The sequence below is a fragment of the Artemia sp. Qi Xiang Cuo genome, chromosome 8 (genome assembly GCF_049724085.1).
Source record: "Artemia sp. Qi Xiang Cuo chromosome 8, ASM4972408v1, whole genome shotgun sequence".
Lineage (NCBI taxonomy): Eukaryota > Metazoa > Arthropoda > Branchiopoda > Anostraca > Artemiidae > Artemia > Artemia sp. Qi Xiang Cuo.
Window position 1 is genome coordinate 63,868,712 of NC_142801.1, and position 17,296 is coordinate 63,886,007.

At 34.3% G+C, this 17,296-nt stretch overlaps 1 protein-coding gene across 1 annotated transcript in view; it reads left to right on the forward strand.

Annotated features, from left to right (window-relative positions):
• The first annotated feature begins 1,088 nt into the window (after nt 1-1,088).
• LOC148949689 (uncharacterized) overlaps nt 1,089-17,296 on the forward strand; it is a 174,252-nt gene continuing 158,044 nt past the window's right edge. The window contains exon 1 of the mRNA XM_089092756.1: nt 1,089-1,146. Coding sequence (XP_088948882.1) covers nt 1,089-1,146 — 58 coding nt within the window. The remainder of the gene's footprint in view (nt 1,147-17,296) is intronic.

A 17,296-nucleotide genomic window follows, 5' to 3' on the forward strand; every position in this document is an offset into this window, starting at 1 on the left:
CTTGGATAAGAGCTATGAATAATATCGTAACAGCTATTATGATGTTGGTTCTACCTGACAATACACATAATTGTGTTTCGACGATTGGAATTCGGTTATAGTAATAATATTTTTTTTTTTTTTTTTTTTGAGTCTATTTAATATAATTGATAAATTTATTTTATTTATTGTAATTTTTTCTATATTTTTCATTTTATCTATATTTTCTTTTCTTCTCCTTCATATGTGAGTAAGTGATCATTTTAAATTTTCTTTTGTTTTTTTTATCTCTGAGTATGTAATTCATATGTCGTCCCTCTTTGTACAGGCCAATGAGCCTTTGAGGGATTAATAATATGTAATATTGTATGTGTATTTAATGAAGAATAAAACTTATCTTATCTTATCATATACGGAATAATTTCTGCTCGTTTTAAGTTTTAGTGTCGCTCCTTACTTCAAGTTAAAAAAAAAATCGTTTTTTAAGTTAATTCTTGAAGCCCTGGGGAAAGAATTCAGACTTTGGCCAACTTAAACAGTAGAAAATGTATTATGCCCGAAGTTTATTACTTAATTTATTTATTATTGCGGGTGGCTTAAATTTATGATTTAAGTTTGATGTTTATGGTAAGTTGGTATACTTTAGCGTAAAGTGCGAGGTTTTGAGGTGGTGTACGCAATAATTTCTGTTCATTTTATGTCTTAAGGTTACTTCTTATTTTCAGTTGAAAAAACTTGTTTGTTTCTGTGTTTAATTTTCATTAAAAGCCATTGTTTTTTGGGCTTGTTTCTCTTCTTTTTCCAAAATAACAAAAATTTTCTCACGCTCGTAGCTTTTGATGTTGTAACACTAAACTTATGGTTTATAGTTTAAGTATTATGGTTTAAAAACGACGGTTTAAATTTATTGGTTAAATTTATATATTGCTGATGGTGTCATTGGGAAAAAAGTTAGGAACGAACATAGGAATATAAGTGAAAGAGCTTTATGTTTAATAGAGAGGAGAAGGGGTTTGTAAAAAAATTATCTGAGTGATAGATCATATGAGAACAAAAGGAATGTAAAGAAAGTGGAGAAAGCATTAAAATATGAACTAAGGAGGTGCGAAATGGGGGCGATGGATAAAATTACCGAGGATCTTGAGGATGCAGCTATACGCGATAATAGTAAAATATTATACTGTCATGTTAATAAACTGAGAGGGAGTAGTCAATCCGGACTTGTCGCAGTTAAAGATAGGAACGGGCCATGGGCACCGGCAACGGAAATTTGGGATTATAAAGTAATTATAAAGAAACCAAAGAAAATAGAGAAGAATAGGAAAAAAACACGAAAAAAACGTTTGTTCCCCCATTGTTGGCTGCCTGCCAATAGATTTTGACCCCTAACAAGGAAAATATAAGTTCTAATTTGTGACTGAGCAACCCCTAACCAGTTTTCCACAAACATTTTTTTATATGATTTGGTTGGAGCAGAAAAAAAATCAAATTCTTCATGCTACAGTTTTTCGGCACTTTAAAACAAGTTACTTATTGTTCTAATTAAACGTCCCTTGTGTTTTGGGAATCGTTTTTAAAAAATTGGGAGAAAATTTAAACAACAACGCAAAGAGTGAGATGTTCAATAGGGGGCAACCCCCTCATATGTGTAATCATATTTGTTCGTTTTAAGTTTTAATGTTGCTCCTTACTTTCAGTTGAAAAAAAACACTTCTTTTTTTATTTCTGATCATTTTTTTTAAATAAAGCCAGTATACCTGGCTCCACCTCCACGGAAAAAAATCCCTCACCATAGAAATATCCTCTGGACAATTCAATCCCGCCGAAAATTTACCCCTGGCAATTACCCTCAACATATCCACGCGTAAAATTGAATCGCTAAAGAGAAAGCAAGACATGCAAAGAAATTTCGTATACAGATTCTGGCAAATTCCCCCAGTGTAAAATTTATTCTGAAAATTTCACCCCCCCCCCCTGGAATCTATCCTCTACATTGAAAGTTCTCCCAGCAGAAAATTCGTCCTCCCCTCACCACCCGAAAAATGTATGCATACTTCCCAATAACAAAAAAAACTGAGAGCGACTTTTATAACTTAAAAACTTTTCCCCGGGGACTGAAGAGGGTCATTTTATCTCCAAAGGCATAGTTATTGGGCCTTTCATCTATGCTGAAGAAAAATACTATATCGAAATTTTGATCGGACGATTGTGGGAAAAGACTGACGTGGGAGGGGGCCTATTTACCCTCCGATTTTTTTGGTCACTTTAAAAGGGCACAAGAACTTTTTATTTCCATTAGAATGGCCCACTGGGTTGATACGATCACCCCTGGGAAAAAGACAACACAAAAACACAAATAAGCACGCATCCGTGATTTTTCTTCTAGTAAAAATTACAAAATTCCACATTTTTGCAGAAATGAGCTTGCAACATATACAGTAGGGTCTTTGATGCGCTGAATCTAATGGTGTGATTTACATTAAGATCATATGAATTGAAGGGGGTCTTTCCCTCTTTTTCCGAAAATCTGACACATTTTCTCAGGCTTGTAGCTTTTGATGGGTAAGACTAAACTTAATGAAACTCATATATTTAGAATCAGCTTAGTAAGCCAATTCTTTTGATATACCTATTAATATCAACATTCCGTTTTTTAGAGTTCTGCTTACTATTGAGCCAGGTCGCTATAAGTAAGTTACAGTCCATTGCCACGAACTGTTCGATTACCCATCAAAATCCTAACAGAGCTCATTGGAATATTGATCGTTTTTTCTGCGTTATCAAAAGTATTGTACTCATAAAACTTCGCAACTTCATGAAATATAATTAAACAAATATAAAACGTTTTCCAACTAAAGTAAGGAGCAAGTTTAAAACTTAAAACAAGTATAACTTACTCTCTATATAAGGGGGACTCTTCCCATCTCGACACCTTGCTTATTAAAAAAAAAAACGTTTGTTAGTGCTTTGAAATTTTTTTTCCAATTGCAAATTTTCTTAAAAAATTTGGAGAAAATCCAAACTTCCCAGTAAAGAGAAAGGAGCTAAGGAGGAGTAGCCCCTTCATACAAAGAATAATCTGTTCAGATAGGTTTCAAATCTGTTCCTTGCTTTCAGTTGAAAAGCTATTTTTTTATTTAATTTCTGATTGTTTTCCAAATCATACCCAGGCCTAGCCAAGATATAATTTGAGGTACCGGTTCCTTAAATCCCTGGTCAATTGCTTTTAAAATGTGTAAATCAATAATTGTTCGTTGATTAGTACCGTCCTACGTTAAAATTTTGCAATTTTAATTTTAGATAAAATTTGAATATACTTAACAAATTGGCGATGAACAATAATTTAGGTGCAAGGTCTTTGTTAATATTACTACTTAAGAATTTTGGTTGGATGAAAAAGAGTGTTATTGTTTGTATGGATGGAAATTCTGCGAGACTTTTGATGTTCTACATAACTGAAGCCATCACAACCTGTACAATAGGATTTTTTTATCAAAAAATACATTACATATATTTTTAAATACTTTTAAGTACTTTATATAAATAGAAAAAGAAATATATTACCATTGAAAATTGCTGAAAACTATGTTCCTAGCAGTATTTGCTACCCCGATGAAATTTCATGGCGAGGCTGATTATGACCTGCCTTGCCTTTTTCACTTCTGTGCTGGTAGATATCAGAATGTAACGTATTAGCTTTATAGATAAACCTTTTAATTAATTGCTCCTCCCCCTTCCTCTTTCAACATTTACCTGAAACCTCATGAAGAGTAAACGCTTTGTCAATTAAAATGTACCTTTGTAGGAATCTACCCTACCCCGAACTAAAAAATGACTCACACCCCCCCCTCATTATAGCTGATACGCAATTACATATCACCAAACGTAGCATAGTTTCATTACAAATAAATCGAATCAACTTGGTTGAATCCAGTACTACCACCGTGTGGCATTACTGTGCTATTACCATCGTGTGGATTTACGTGTGGAAATTGGGAAGCCTAAAATATAGTTATTTATACCTTTAAATCAATTAGTTTCTCAGGATTTTAAATTGATTGCAGATTCATCCTTTTCGGGATAAAGTCGTAGTTTGGTGCCAACCATCACTGCTATTTTGCCGTCTGCCCCCCACCCCCTCTTGGAAAATTTCCTACCGGCGCCTGTCAAAATATTAGTGATAATGAAAGAGTTAAAAACAGTTTGGCAGAACATTTTAAGAATGTGCTAAACCAAGATAGAGGTTCAGGAAAAGATATAGAGGAAAATGAAAAAGTTTTTGATACCTTGGATATGAAGTAAGATTTTTTTTTTTTTTTGTAAAGAAGAATTAGCGACAATACAAATAATATTAAAAATAATAAGGTCGCATGTGCTGATAGTGTGGTAAATGATTTTCTTAAATATATTTGCTCTGAGGTTAGAAATAAGTTAGCGAAGATATGATGATAATCATATCTGATGAATATAATTTTTGTAAAAGGGGAAGTACCTAGCGATTTTGGGAAAACTCTAATTAAGCCAATGTATAAGAAAGGTGATAAGAGTGAGGGTGGTAATTATAGAGGCATTAGCCTGGTTTCTGTAGGTAGCAAATTATTTAGTAAAATGATACTTTTTGACTTAGAGAGGCTGTAGACAAAGTTGTAACAGAAGAACAGTGCGGTTTTGGAAAGGGTAGAGGAAGACCAAATTTTCACTCTTAGGTAAATAATTGAGAAAATGTCTGAGTTATCAATCACCTTTAGTCCTGAGTTTTATAGATTATGAGCAAGCGTTCGATTCTGTTGATAGAAGAGCTTTAACGAAGGTCTTATCCTTGTAGGCTTATGGTATATCAGACAAACACATTAACGTGACTAGTGCTATGTACGAGAATAACACTGCTGTGGTTAAGGTAGAAATCCCCCATTGTGTTCCATCCCCCTTTATATTGATCATTTTGATGGACTTTGTCTTAAGGAGCACAGGAAAGGCAATGGGAAAACGTAGAATTAATAGGGAATAAAACTTTCAGTGACTTAGATTATGCTGATGATATAAGCATCCTATATGAAAGTGTGAGCAAAATGAACTACGTTTTAGAGGTTTTGCGAGTTCACGGTGCTAGAATAGGCTTGAAAATTAACTTTAAGAAAACTAAATGGCTAAGGCTAGGAATAAGTGAAGATGAAAAGGTGACGTTGGGTAACGAAAATATTGACCTGGTTGACAGCTTCACTTACCTTGGTAGTATTATTAAGAAAGACCGTGGGAGCAGTGAAGATATTAAATATAGAATAGCAAAGGCTTGGAGTGTTTTTTTTTCACAGTTGAAAAAAGTTTCGGAAGATAGGAAGATAATTCTGCAAAACAAGATTAGAATATTGGAAGCTGCAGTGATGGCAATGATCAAATGTGGTTCTGAAGCATGGCCGCTCCGAAAAAGAGATAAAGATTTGCTAGATGTTTTCCAGAGAAAATAACTACGCATTGTTCTGGGAACCTGGCTGAGAAACCGTATTTCAAACCGTAGGCTGTACAAAAGTGTGGTTCAACCCCGTTTTCTAGTGGCTATAATGGGAGAAAGGTTGAGATGGCTAGGGCGCGTTCTGCGGATGAAGGACGACAGACTGCCAAAGATTGTCCTTTTCGGCCAATTGTCTAGGGCTAAGCGGAAGCAGGTTGTCCGCGATTGGGGTGGGAGGCTGTCATAAAGAAAGATTTAAGGGAAATGGGAACTTCCTGGGAGGCTGTAAGGAGGGAGGCTTGGAATAGATTGGGATGTAGGAGGAGCGTGCGTAGCTCTGCTGGCCTTACGTGGCTTAGTGCTGCAGTCAGTTGGCAGTAGTTTAGTAGTAGTAGTAGTAGTAGTAGTAGTAGTAGTAGTAGTAGTAGTAGTAGTAGTAGTAGTAGTAGTAGTAGTAGTAGTATTGCTACTAATAAGCTGCTGTTTGAGCTCGGCCTCGGAAGGCTTAAAAAAATTATTAAGAATAGAACTTCAAAACGTATTTGACAGAAGTTTTCTTTCTAACTATCTCTACCTATTCATGATAAAAAAAAAAAAAAAAAAAAAAAAAAAAAAAAAAAAAAAAAAAGGAATGAACACAGACAAACAAGATTTCCATGTGTGTCTCAAACAGCTTTCAAAACTTTCCATACCCCAGTAAATTTTATTTTTTTGCACCCTAAATAACAAATATGGTCTACAATTGAAAAAAATGGAGCTTGCTTGCGACATTAAGGGTCCAGTCAATTTAGGTGTTTTCCGCAAAACAGGTCACTGAAACGCCAAAGCGTTGAGAAAATGAAAATTGTTGTCACCAGTAATCAAATTTCCTCAGTGTGTCTCATCATGTACGACATATACTCTAAGACAGGCCAAGACAAAATGCTTAAATTTCGGATATTCATTCATAACTATTGCAGCAATTGCAACAGAAGGAAGCAAATCCTTAGCCTGGCCCATGACGTCACCTCTTGGTAGCAAAACATAAATGGGGGCAATTTCTAAGAGGTATTTTATTTTGAATTTTGAAAAGACATTGTGAATGAGATGTCTTAATTAAGTTATTTATTGAAATTGTTGGTCCATGTAGTATTCAGGTCATTATTAGCTAACAGTTTATAAATAACCACGCAACTCACTGCGGCATCCACGTTATACTCTAGAGTTCGATCCGCATACTGTAGTGTTTTTCAAGGTGGGGGGGGGGCTCTAAACCTTCTGGTTAAGTTCTTAACCATAGGAAACTGAAGCACATATGGAAGCGAGGAAAGTGTTTGGCCCTGAAAATTAAATAACTAGAAATTTTTTGTATGTATTGAAGCATGCTAATTTTTTGTATCCCTATTCAGTTTATTGGCACCCCAATCTTCTCCTCCATGATGCCCAGGTATATCCCTGTGTCAAAAATTAAACTTGTAAATTTTGTTTTTTTTTGCCTTTCTTTTTTTAACTATTTCGGTATCACCTTTTCTGAATGTAAAACCATAGTAGAACAGTTTTTGCTTCGCAGCGTTCAGAAATTTTCTATTTATTTAATTTGAAGAGGTGCTTCCAACCAGGGGCGTAACTCTAGCATTTTTATTTGGGAAGGGCAAAAGGGGCCCGTATCCAGATAGTCAAAGGACATGGAATATATGATAATTTTTTCTCCACAATTTTTTTTGTGTGTGGGGGGGGCATTTCCCCCTTGCCCCCCCCCCCCTCCCCAAAATAACGCCTCTGCTTCCAACCCAATCCATTCCCCTTTAATCTTAGCTCTACTCTATACAAAATTTTTTTTTTTAATTTGGTTAGTTTTTATAATATTTTGGACTTACTCCTCATAAAAAGCCGGTTCATAATTCAGAGTAATGCCAATTCAATAAATAAATTACAAAATCAGTTACCGTAATAGTTATGAATAAAATAGGGCCATAGGGTTAGTAGACAGTTGAACTGGAAGCAAAAATAAAAAAAAATATCGATTTTCTAACTCTAACGAGCTAAGAATTTTGTTATTGTAGTGTCAAACAGTTCGTGGTAACTGTGAATAAGGAGCGACCCGGCTCAATAGTAACCGAAACTCTAAAAATGGAATTTTGATACCAATAGATACATCAAGAGAATTATATTGTAATGTTGATTTCAAATATGTAAGTTTCATAAAGTTTCGTTCAACCCATCAAAAGTTACGTGCCTGAGAAAATTTGCCTGATTTTTGAAAAAAGGAGGAAACTCCCCCTAAAAGTCATAGAACCTTAATGAAAATCACACCATGAGATTCAGCGTATCAATAACCCTACTTTAGAGGTTTCAAGTTCCTATATGCAAAAATGTGGAATTTCGTGTTTTTTGCCAAAAGAAAGATCACCAGATGCGTGTTTATTTGTTGTTTTTTTTTCAGGGGTGATCGTATCGACCCAGCGGTCCTAGAATATCACGGGAGGGCTCATCGAACGGAAACTGAAAGTTCTAGTGCCCTTTTTAAGTGACCAAAAGAATGGAGGGCAACTAGGCGCCCTCCCACGCTCATTTTTTTCCCAAAGTTACCCGATCAAAATTTTGAGACAGCCATTTTGTTTATCATGGTCGAAAAATATAATAAATATGTCCTTGAGGATGACTTAATCCCCCACAGGGTTACGTGGGGGTTATGTGGCAGGATCTTTCCATGGAGGAAGTTTTCATGGGGGGAGGAACATTGCTATGAAGGGGCGCCTGACTTCCGAGCATTATTTTCAAAAAAGATCAGAAGTTAAATAAAAAAAACAAGTTTTTCAACTGAAAGTAAGGAGCAACATCAAAACTTAAAACGAACAGAAATTATTACGTATATGATTAGGTTCGTCCCCTAGTCAATACCTCGCTCTTTACGCTAAAGTTTTTTTAATGTTTTCATAAGAGCTATTTATTCTAATTAATGGCCTTTGTGATTAAGAGGTCATTTTTAAAGAATTGGAATAGAATTCGAGCTTTAGCGCAAAGAGCGAGATATTGACTAGGGGGAGAATCCCCTGATATTCATATTAAATATATATGAATATATAAGTTCATTACGTAAGTTAACTCGAAAGTTACGAAAAAAAAAATATGCAGATTTCGTTTTAATTATTCATATACAGTGAGCCAAAATTAAAACCTGTATTAATTCAAAAACGTTCACAAATTAAATAAAAAAAACAAGTTTTTTTTTAATTAAAAGTAAGGAGCGACATTAAAACTTAAAACGAACAGAAATTATTCCGTGTATGAAAGGGGCTGTCCCCTCCTCAACGCCTTTCTCTTTACGCTGAAGTTTGACTCTTTCTCACAACTCTATTTTTTAAAACTATAAAAAACGTTAGCGTAAAGATCGATGCGTCGAGGAGGGGACAGCCATTTTCATATACGGAAGGATTTCTTTTCGTTTTAAGTTTTAATGTCACTCCTTACTTTCAGTTAAAAAAAACTTTTTTTTTAATTTAGTTAAGAAACACTATTTAAGTTAAGAAGAGAGTTTTTTTTTAGCAAATAATGGATAGTAGTGTAGCTTCTATAAAACAGCCGGTTGTAATTTTCTTAAAGTGTCAGGTCAATTGTCTGCAACTGAAAGTCCACTACGAAATTCTCTTGGGCGAGGTCAAAAGCTAGTTTTATTTCAAAACAAAAAATTTCAAGTACAGATTAGTCTTCATTTGGAAACAGTTATGAACTGGATATTTATTGCAGGTCTTTCTTTTTCTCTCTTCTTTTATATGAAATATGAATTTTAGATAGGGGGGAGGGTGAGAAATTAAATTGCCTTGACAGACTTTATGGACCCATCAAACCAGGCTAAGACTATCAATGATAAAAACATGTTTATAGAACACTGGATTATTGTATAGAGTGAGTAGGCCTAATATGAACAGAGGCACTTTGGTGCATAGCACAAATAAAATTAACCGATACTGGTGCATTATGCGAGCACCGCTATATACTGTATGTGGAATGTCAAACGGGAAATGCTACAGTTGAACTGGAGAGACAGATACCCGGTTATAATGGCTTATGAACAAAATAATAAGAATTACAAGTTACAATTATGTATGTGTTTTACTATTAGCAAACCACGTATTGACACGCAAACCGAGTTTTTGCTAACATTGCCGTACCCAACACCTCCAATATTGTCCAATCTACTTTCCAAACAAGTATAAAGTCATGATAATGTCCATTTTCGCACTCTTTTGTCTTGGGCAATAACCCCTTATCCTGTAAAAATTCAACTGCCTCTTTTTCTGTCTTTGGAAAATACCAAATTGTAATTTTAACATTCATATTAGATTAATTCCACTCTAACAAATGTCTTAGTGCCGGGTATCTGTCTCTCCCGTTTGACTGTAGCATTTCCCGTTTGACATTCCACATGCAGTATATAGCGGTGCCCGCATAATGCACCAGTACCAATTAACCAATAAAAAAGCAAGAAAACTGTTTTTCAACGCATGTCAGGAGAATAGGGTTTCCAACAGGCCAATTTGGCGTTTTGACCATAAAACTCCAAAGGAAATCGTAGCACTAAGTTCAATTAAGGAGGAGAAGGGCATGGATCACCAAAATGGTGCATTATATCATCAAAAATTTCCCGACGCCATTTTGGCGTAAGACAGCAGTAAGACAGCAAAGAAAAATGTAGCATTAAATTCAATTAAGTAGGCTGGATGATCAAAAATTCCCAAACACCAATTTAGCATTTTGACCATTAAACTCCAAAGTAAAATGTGGTATTAAGTTCAATTAAGGAGGAGAAAGGCAAGTTGGGTAAAAATCTTTAAAAACCCGTGGGGTATGGGATCGTCAAAATTCTCGAGTCATCAGCCGAAAGCATTGGCACCTATAAGATGAATTTTAGGGGGTTTGGGCTTAGCTAGTCTAATCGGCACTTCCAATGCTGTATAAGAGAAATCTCAAAACAAAACATAAAATATAATGCAGCATTATTCAGCCAGGGGTGGCTGTAGCCCCCCTCAGCCCCCCCCCCATATGGGTGCCCATGGCCGAAAGGTGGCAGATGCTTTACTAATATTTACCATGTATTGCCATTTTGGAATGGGAGAGATATATACCCTTCCTTGGTCAGCCGTTTTTATTTTTACACCATTTTTTCTATTGTAGACCAAATTTTTTTATTTGGGGTGTAAAAAAATTTTTTTTTTTAAAGTCCAATTTTGGAAATTACTGAACCCTGCACTTGGGGTTAAGATAAACGACTGCCTTCTCGACTGTACCCTAGTTCATGCAAACATGCATCCCCCTCTCATTAATCCCCTAAGACAAAGTTACATAATAAGTTAGGTTGTCTTGACTTAACACTCCAGTATTTAATTTCTCTCCTCTCATCTCCTCTGTTTTTCTGGTTTCTTGTTTTTTTTTTGCTTTTTTTTTATATTGTCTCGATCCTAAATGTTTGCTATTTTAGGCTTTTCTTCTGCTCATTGTTAGACTTCAGTATATTAAATTATTTATATAAAACAGTTCGTAGCGACGAATTGTAAGTAAGGAGCGATCTGGCTCAATGGTAACCAAAACTTTAGAAAACGGGTTTTTGATACCAATAGATACATCAAAAGAATCAGATTTCAATGTTGAATTCAAATATATAATTTTTATCAAGTTTAGTAATACCTATCAAAAGTTACGCGCCTGAGAAAATTTGGCTGATTTTCAAAAAAAGGGGAAAAGACCCCCTAAAAGTTATAAAACCTTAATGAGAATCACACCATCATATTCAGCGTATCAGAGCACCCTACTGTAGAGGTTTCAAGCTCCTATCTACAAAAATGTGGAATTTTACATTTTTTGCCAGAAGAAAGATCACGGATGCGTGTTTATTTGTTTTTTTGTTGTATTTTTTTTTGTTTTTTTTCCAGGGGTGATCGTATCGATCCAGTGGTCCTAGAATGCCATGGGAGGGCTCATTCGAACGAAAATTAAAAGCTCTAGTGCCCATTTTTAATTGACAAAAAATGGAGGGCAACTAGGCCCCCTCCCACGCTTTTTTTTTCCCAAAGTCACCCGATCAAAATTTTGAGATAGCCATTTTGTTCAACATGGTCGAAAATATGATAAATATGTCTTTTAGAATGACTTAATCCCCCGAAATCCCCAGGAGGAGGGCTAAAAGTTATGAACTTTACCCAGTTCGTTTTAAGTTTTAATGTCGCTCCTTACTTTCAGTTTAAAAAACGTGTTTTTTTATTTAATTTCTTATAAGGTTTATGTTCTCTGTGAAAGTTTTGGTATGTGATTTTCTTCTCTTCTGTGGTTTTAAGTTATCAACGAGAGACCAAAATTTCGCTATTGTTCTATAGCTGAGATTCAGTTTTAGGCATCGAACGAACTAAATATGCAAAATTTTTTGTGGCAATTTTTTTTTTAAGATTAGAAAGACGTTAAACATCAATGAAAAAACAATTCAATCCTTATTTAAAAAAGTTCAAGTACTACCAAAATTCTGACTCGGTGAGTAGATCTGACACTAATAATTCCAATTATGCAAGTAAATCTTCCTTTTTGAATTTTAGAGCTGCGGGCTCGTCGCAAATCGCTTGTTCCACATGGGGCAGACAGTATTTTGAGGTTGTATTTTACTATCGATTCTTATACTTTGATCGGTCTTACTCTGCTTAAGTCATTTTTTTTATATATATTATCTTACCTTCAAAACTTCGCGTTCAAGACTGTTTCAAGAAGTTTCAAGACTTCGTGAAACACTCAGTAAATGGATATTTTAAACTTAATATAAAACTTTGTCTGAGTGTATTTTTGACCCTATTGGCTCATCCAGATATTTAATCCCCTCCATCCAAATACGCCAAATACTGGGTAACTAACATTTCGCATTATAGTTGTCGTTCCAAAAAGGCGGCATTACCAACAATGGCCAGCGAAAAACTTTTTCTTGTTTTTATTAGACTAGGTCGTTTCATATACTAAGGTACCTCATTTCGCACAGAAGCATAACCTTCGTTCTTCTCAGATTGGGGATAATCGTATCGACCAAGTGGTCGTAGAATATCATGAAAATGCTCATTCGGACAGAAATTAAAAGTTCTAGTGCCCTCTTAAGTGACCAAAAAAATGGAGGGTAATTAGGCTCCCTCCCAGGCCCCTTTTTTCTCAAAATGGTCCGATCAAAATTTGGAGATAGCCATTTTGTTCAGCATAGATGAAAGGCTGAATAACTGTACCTTTGGAGATATCATGACACCAAACAGCCCGTGGTGAAAGGTCTTTAAGTTACGAAATTCGCCCATTGTTTACGTATAGTATGTGTTATTAGAAAGTATGCATACATTTTCCGGGAGGGGGCAAATTTTCTGCTGGTGGGATTTTCCATGAGGACAATTTATCGTTGGGAGGGAAATTGAGTGAGGAGGGAGGGCATGAATTATTCGGGGGAAATTTTACACTAGGGGAGTTTGCTAGAATTCTTATAGGAAATTATTCTCATGTCTTGCTTTCTCATTGCCGACTCAATTTTACACGTGGAGAAGTTAATGGAAATTGTCCGGGTATATTTTCACCAGCATTGAATTGTCTAGATAATAAACCCTGGGGGAAGAAGGATTTATCTGTGGAGGCGTAGCCAGATTTACTGGTGTTACTTGAAAAACGATCAGAAATTAAACAGAAAAAAAAAGTTTTTTCAACTGAAAGTAAGGAGCAACATTAAAACTTAAATCGAACAGAAATTATTAAGTATATGAGGGAGATTGCTCCTCCTCAAAACCTTGCTCTTTGCGTTAATGTTTGAATTCTGTCCCAATTCTTTAAGAACGATATACAAAACACTATCCGTTTAAATAGAACAACAAGAAGCCATTTATAAAAATGGTAAAAAACTTTCGCGTAAAGAATGGGGTTTTGAGGAGGGGGTAACCCCCATATATACGTAATAATTTCAGTTCGTTTCAAGTTTTAATGTTGCTCCTTACTTTCAGTTGAAAAAACTTATTTTTTCTTTATTTCATAGTCTGAAGAACTCAAATATGAATATACAATTAAGTATTCAAATCTGATAAACTTCAAAATACATAAACGTTTGATATTGCAACTTTACTATAAAGTTTAGCGCTCTAAAAACATGGAGAAAGCGTCTAATAAATTGGAAAAATGATAAAGTTTGACTGAATGAACATACCATTCAGTATTCAGATCTGAATAACCGTAAAAACAGATAAACGTTTGATATTGCAACTTTACTGATAAATTTAGCGCTCTGAAAACGTGGGAAAACGTCTAATAAATTGGCCAAATGATGAAATTTGATTGAATGAACATACCATTCAGTATTCAGATCTGATAAACTTAAAAACACATAAACATTTGATAATGCAACTTTACTGCAAAGTTTAGCGCTCTGAAAACGTGGGACAACGTCTAATAAATTGGCCAAATGATAAAATTTGACTGAATTAACATACCATTCAGTATTCAGATCTGATAACCTTAAAAAAACATAAACGTTTGATATTGCAACTTTACTGATAAGTTTAGCGCTCTGAAAACGTGGGGAAACGTCTAATAAATTGGCCAAATGATGAAATTTGATTGAATGAACATACCATTCAGTATTCAGATCTGATAACTTACAAACACATAATCGTCTGATATTACAACTTTACTTCAAAGTTTAGCGCTCTAAAAACGTGGTAAAACTTCTAATAAATTGGCCAAACGATGAAATTTGATTGAATGAACGTACCATTCAGTATTCAGATCTGATAACTTATAAACACATAAACGTTTGATCTTGCAACTTTACTGCAAAGCTTAGCGCTCTGAAAACGTGGGAAATCATCAAATATATTGGCAAAATGATGAAATTTGACTGAATGAACATACCATTCGGTATTCAGATCTGACATACTTAAAAACACATAAACTTTTGGTATTGTAACTTTACTGCAAAGTTTAGCGCTTTGAAATCGTGCGACAACGTCTAATAAATTGGCCAAATAATGAAATTTGATTGAATGAACATACCATTCAGTATTCAGATCTGATAAACTTAAAAACACATAAACATTTGATATTGCAACTTTACTGCAAATTTTAGCACTCTGAAAACGTGGGAAAACGTCTAATAAATTCGCCAAATGATGAAATTTGATTGAATGAACATACCATTCAGTATTCAGATCTGATAAACTTAAAAACACATAAACGTTTGATATTGCAACTTTACTGCAAAGTTTAGCGTTCTGAAAACGTGGGAAAACGTCTAATAAATTAGCCAAATGATGAAATTTGATTGAATGAACATACCATTCAGTATTCAGATCTGATAAACTTAAAAACACATAAACATTTTATATTGCAACTTTACTGCAAAGTTTAGCGCTCTGAAAACGTGGGACAACGTCTAATAAATTGGCCAAATGATAAAATTTGACTGAATTAACATACCATTCAGTATTCAGATCTTATAACCTTAAAAACACATAAACGTTTGATATTGCAACTTTACTGCAAAGTTTAGCGCTCTGAAAACATGGGACAACGTCTAATGAATTGGCCAAATGATAAAATTTGACTGAATTAACATACCATTCAGTATTCAGATCTGATAACCTTAAAAACACATAAACGTTTTATATTGAAACTTTACTGATAAGTTTAGTGCTCTGAAAACATGGGAAAACGTCTAATAAATTGGCCAAATAATGAAATTTGATTGAATGAACATGCCATTCAGTATTCAGATATGATAACATATGAACACATAAACGTATGATATTGCAACTTTACTGCAAAGTTAAGCGCTCTAAAAACGTGGTAAAACGTCTAATAAATTGGCCAAATGATAAAATTTGACTGAATTAACATACCATTCAGTATTCAGATCTGATAACCTTAAAAACACATAAACGTTTGATATTGCAACTTTACTGATAAGTTTAGTGCTCTGAAAACATGGGAAAACGTCTAATAAATTGGCCAAATGATGAAATTTGATTGAATGGACATGCCATTCAGTATTCAGATATGATAACATAAGAACACATAAACGTATGATATTGCAACTTTACTGCTAAGTTAAGCGCTCTAAAAACGTGGTAAAACGTCTAATAAATTGGCCAAATGATGAAATTTGATTGAATGAACATACAATTCAGTATTCAGATCTGATAACTTACAAACACATAAACGTTTGATGTTGCAACTTTACTTGAAAGCTTTAGCGCTCTGAAAACGTGGGAAATCATCAAATATATTGGCAAAATGATGAAATTTGACTGAATGAACATACCATTCGGTATTCAGATCTGATATACTTAAAAACACATAATCGTCTGATATTACAACTTTACTGCAAAGTATAGCGCTCTGAAAACGTAGGAAAACGTCTAATAAATTGGAGAAATGATGAAATTTGATTAAATGAACATACCATTCAGTATTCAGATCTGATATCTTAAAAACATATAAACCTTTGATATTGCAACTTTACTGATAAGTTTAGCGCTCTGAAAACGTGAGAAAACCTTCAATTAATTTGGCAAAATGATGAAATTAGACTAAATGCACATACCATTCAGTATTCAGATCTGATAACCTTAAAAACACATAATCGTCTGACATTGCAACTTTACTGCAAAGTTTAGCGCTCTGAAAACGTAGGGAAACATCTAGTAAATTTAGAAAATGATGAAATTTGACTGAATGAACATACCATTTAGTATTCAGATCTGATAAACTTAAAACCACATAAATATTTGATATTGCAACTTTACTGCAAAGCTAAGCGCTCTGAAAACGTGGGAAAACGTCTATTAAATTGACAAAATGATGAAATTTGGCTGAATGAACATACCATTCAGTATTTGGATCTGATAAACTGAAAACCAAATAAATATTTGATATTGCAACTTTACTGCAAAGTTTAGCGCTCTGAAAACGTAGGAAAACATCTAGTAAATTTAGAAAATGATGAAATTTGACTGAATGAACATACCATTTAGTATTCGGATCTGATAAACTTAAGACCACATATATATTTGATATTGCAACTTTACTGCAAAGCCAAGCGCTCTGAAAACGTGGGAAAACGTCTATTAAATTGACAAAATGATGAAATTTGACTGAATGAACATACCATTCAGTATTCGGATCTGATAAACTTAAAACCAAATAAATATTTGATATTGCAACTTTACTGCAAAGTTTAGTGCTCTGAAAACGTGGAAAAACGTCTTATAAATTGGCAAAATAACGAAATTTGACTATATGAACATACCATTCAGTATTCAGATCTGATAAACGTTAAAACACATAATCGTCTGACATTGCAACTTTAATGCAAAGTTAACCGCTCTGAAAACGTGGGAAAACGTCTTATAATTTGGCAAAATGATGATATTTGACTAAATGAACATACCATTCAGTATTCACATCTGATAACTTAAAAACACATAAACCTTTGATATTGCAACTTTACTGATAAGTTTAGCGCTCTGAAAACGTGAGAAAACCTTCAATTAATTTGGCAAAATGATGAAATTTGACTAAATGCACATACCATTCAGTATTCAGATCTGATAACCTTAAAAACACATAATCGTCTGGCATTGCAACTTTACTGCGAAGTTTAGCGCTCTGAAAACGTAGGAAAACATCTAGTAAATTGACAAAATGATGAAATATGATTGAATGAACATACCATTCAGTATTCGGATCTGATAAACTTAAAACCAAATAAATATTTGATAGTGCAACTTTACTGCAAAGTTTAGCGCTCTGAAAACGTGGAAAAACGTCTTATAAATTGGCAAAATGACGAAATTTGACTATATGAACATACCATTCAGTATTCAGATCTGATAA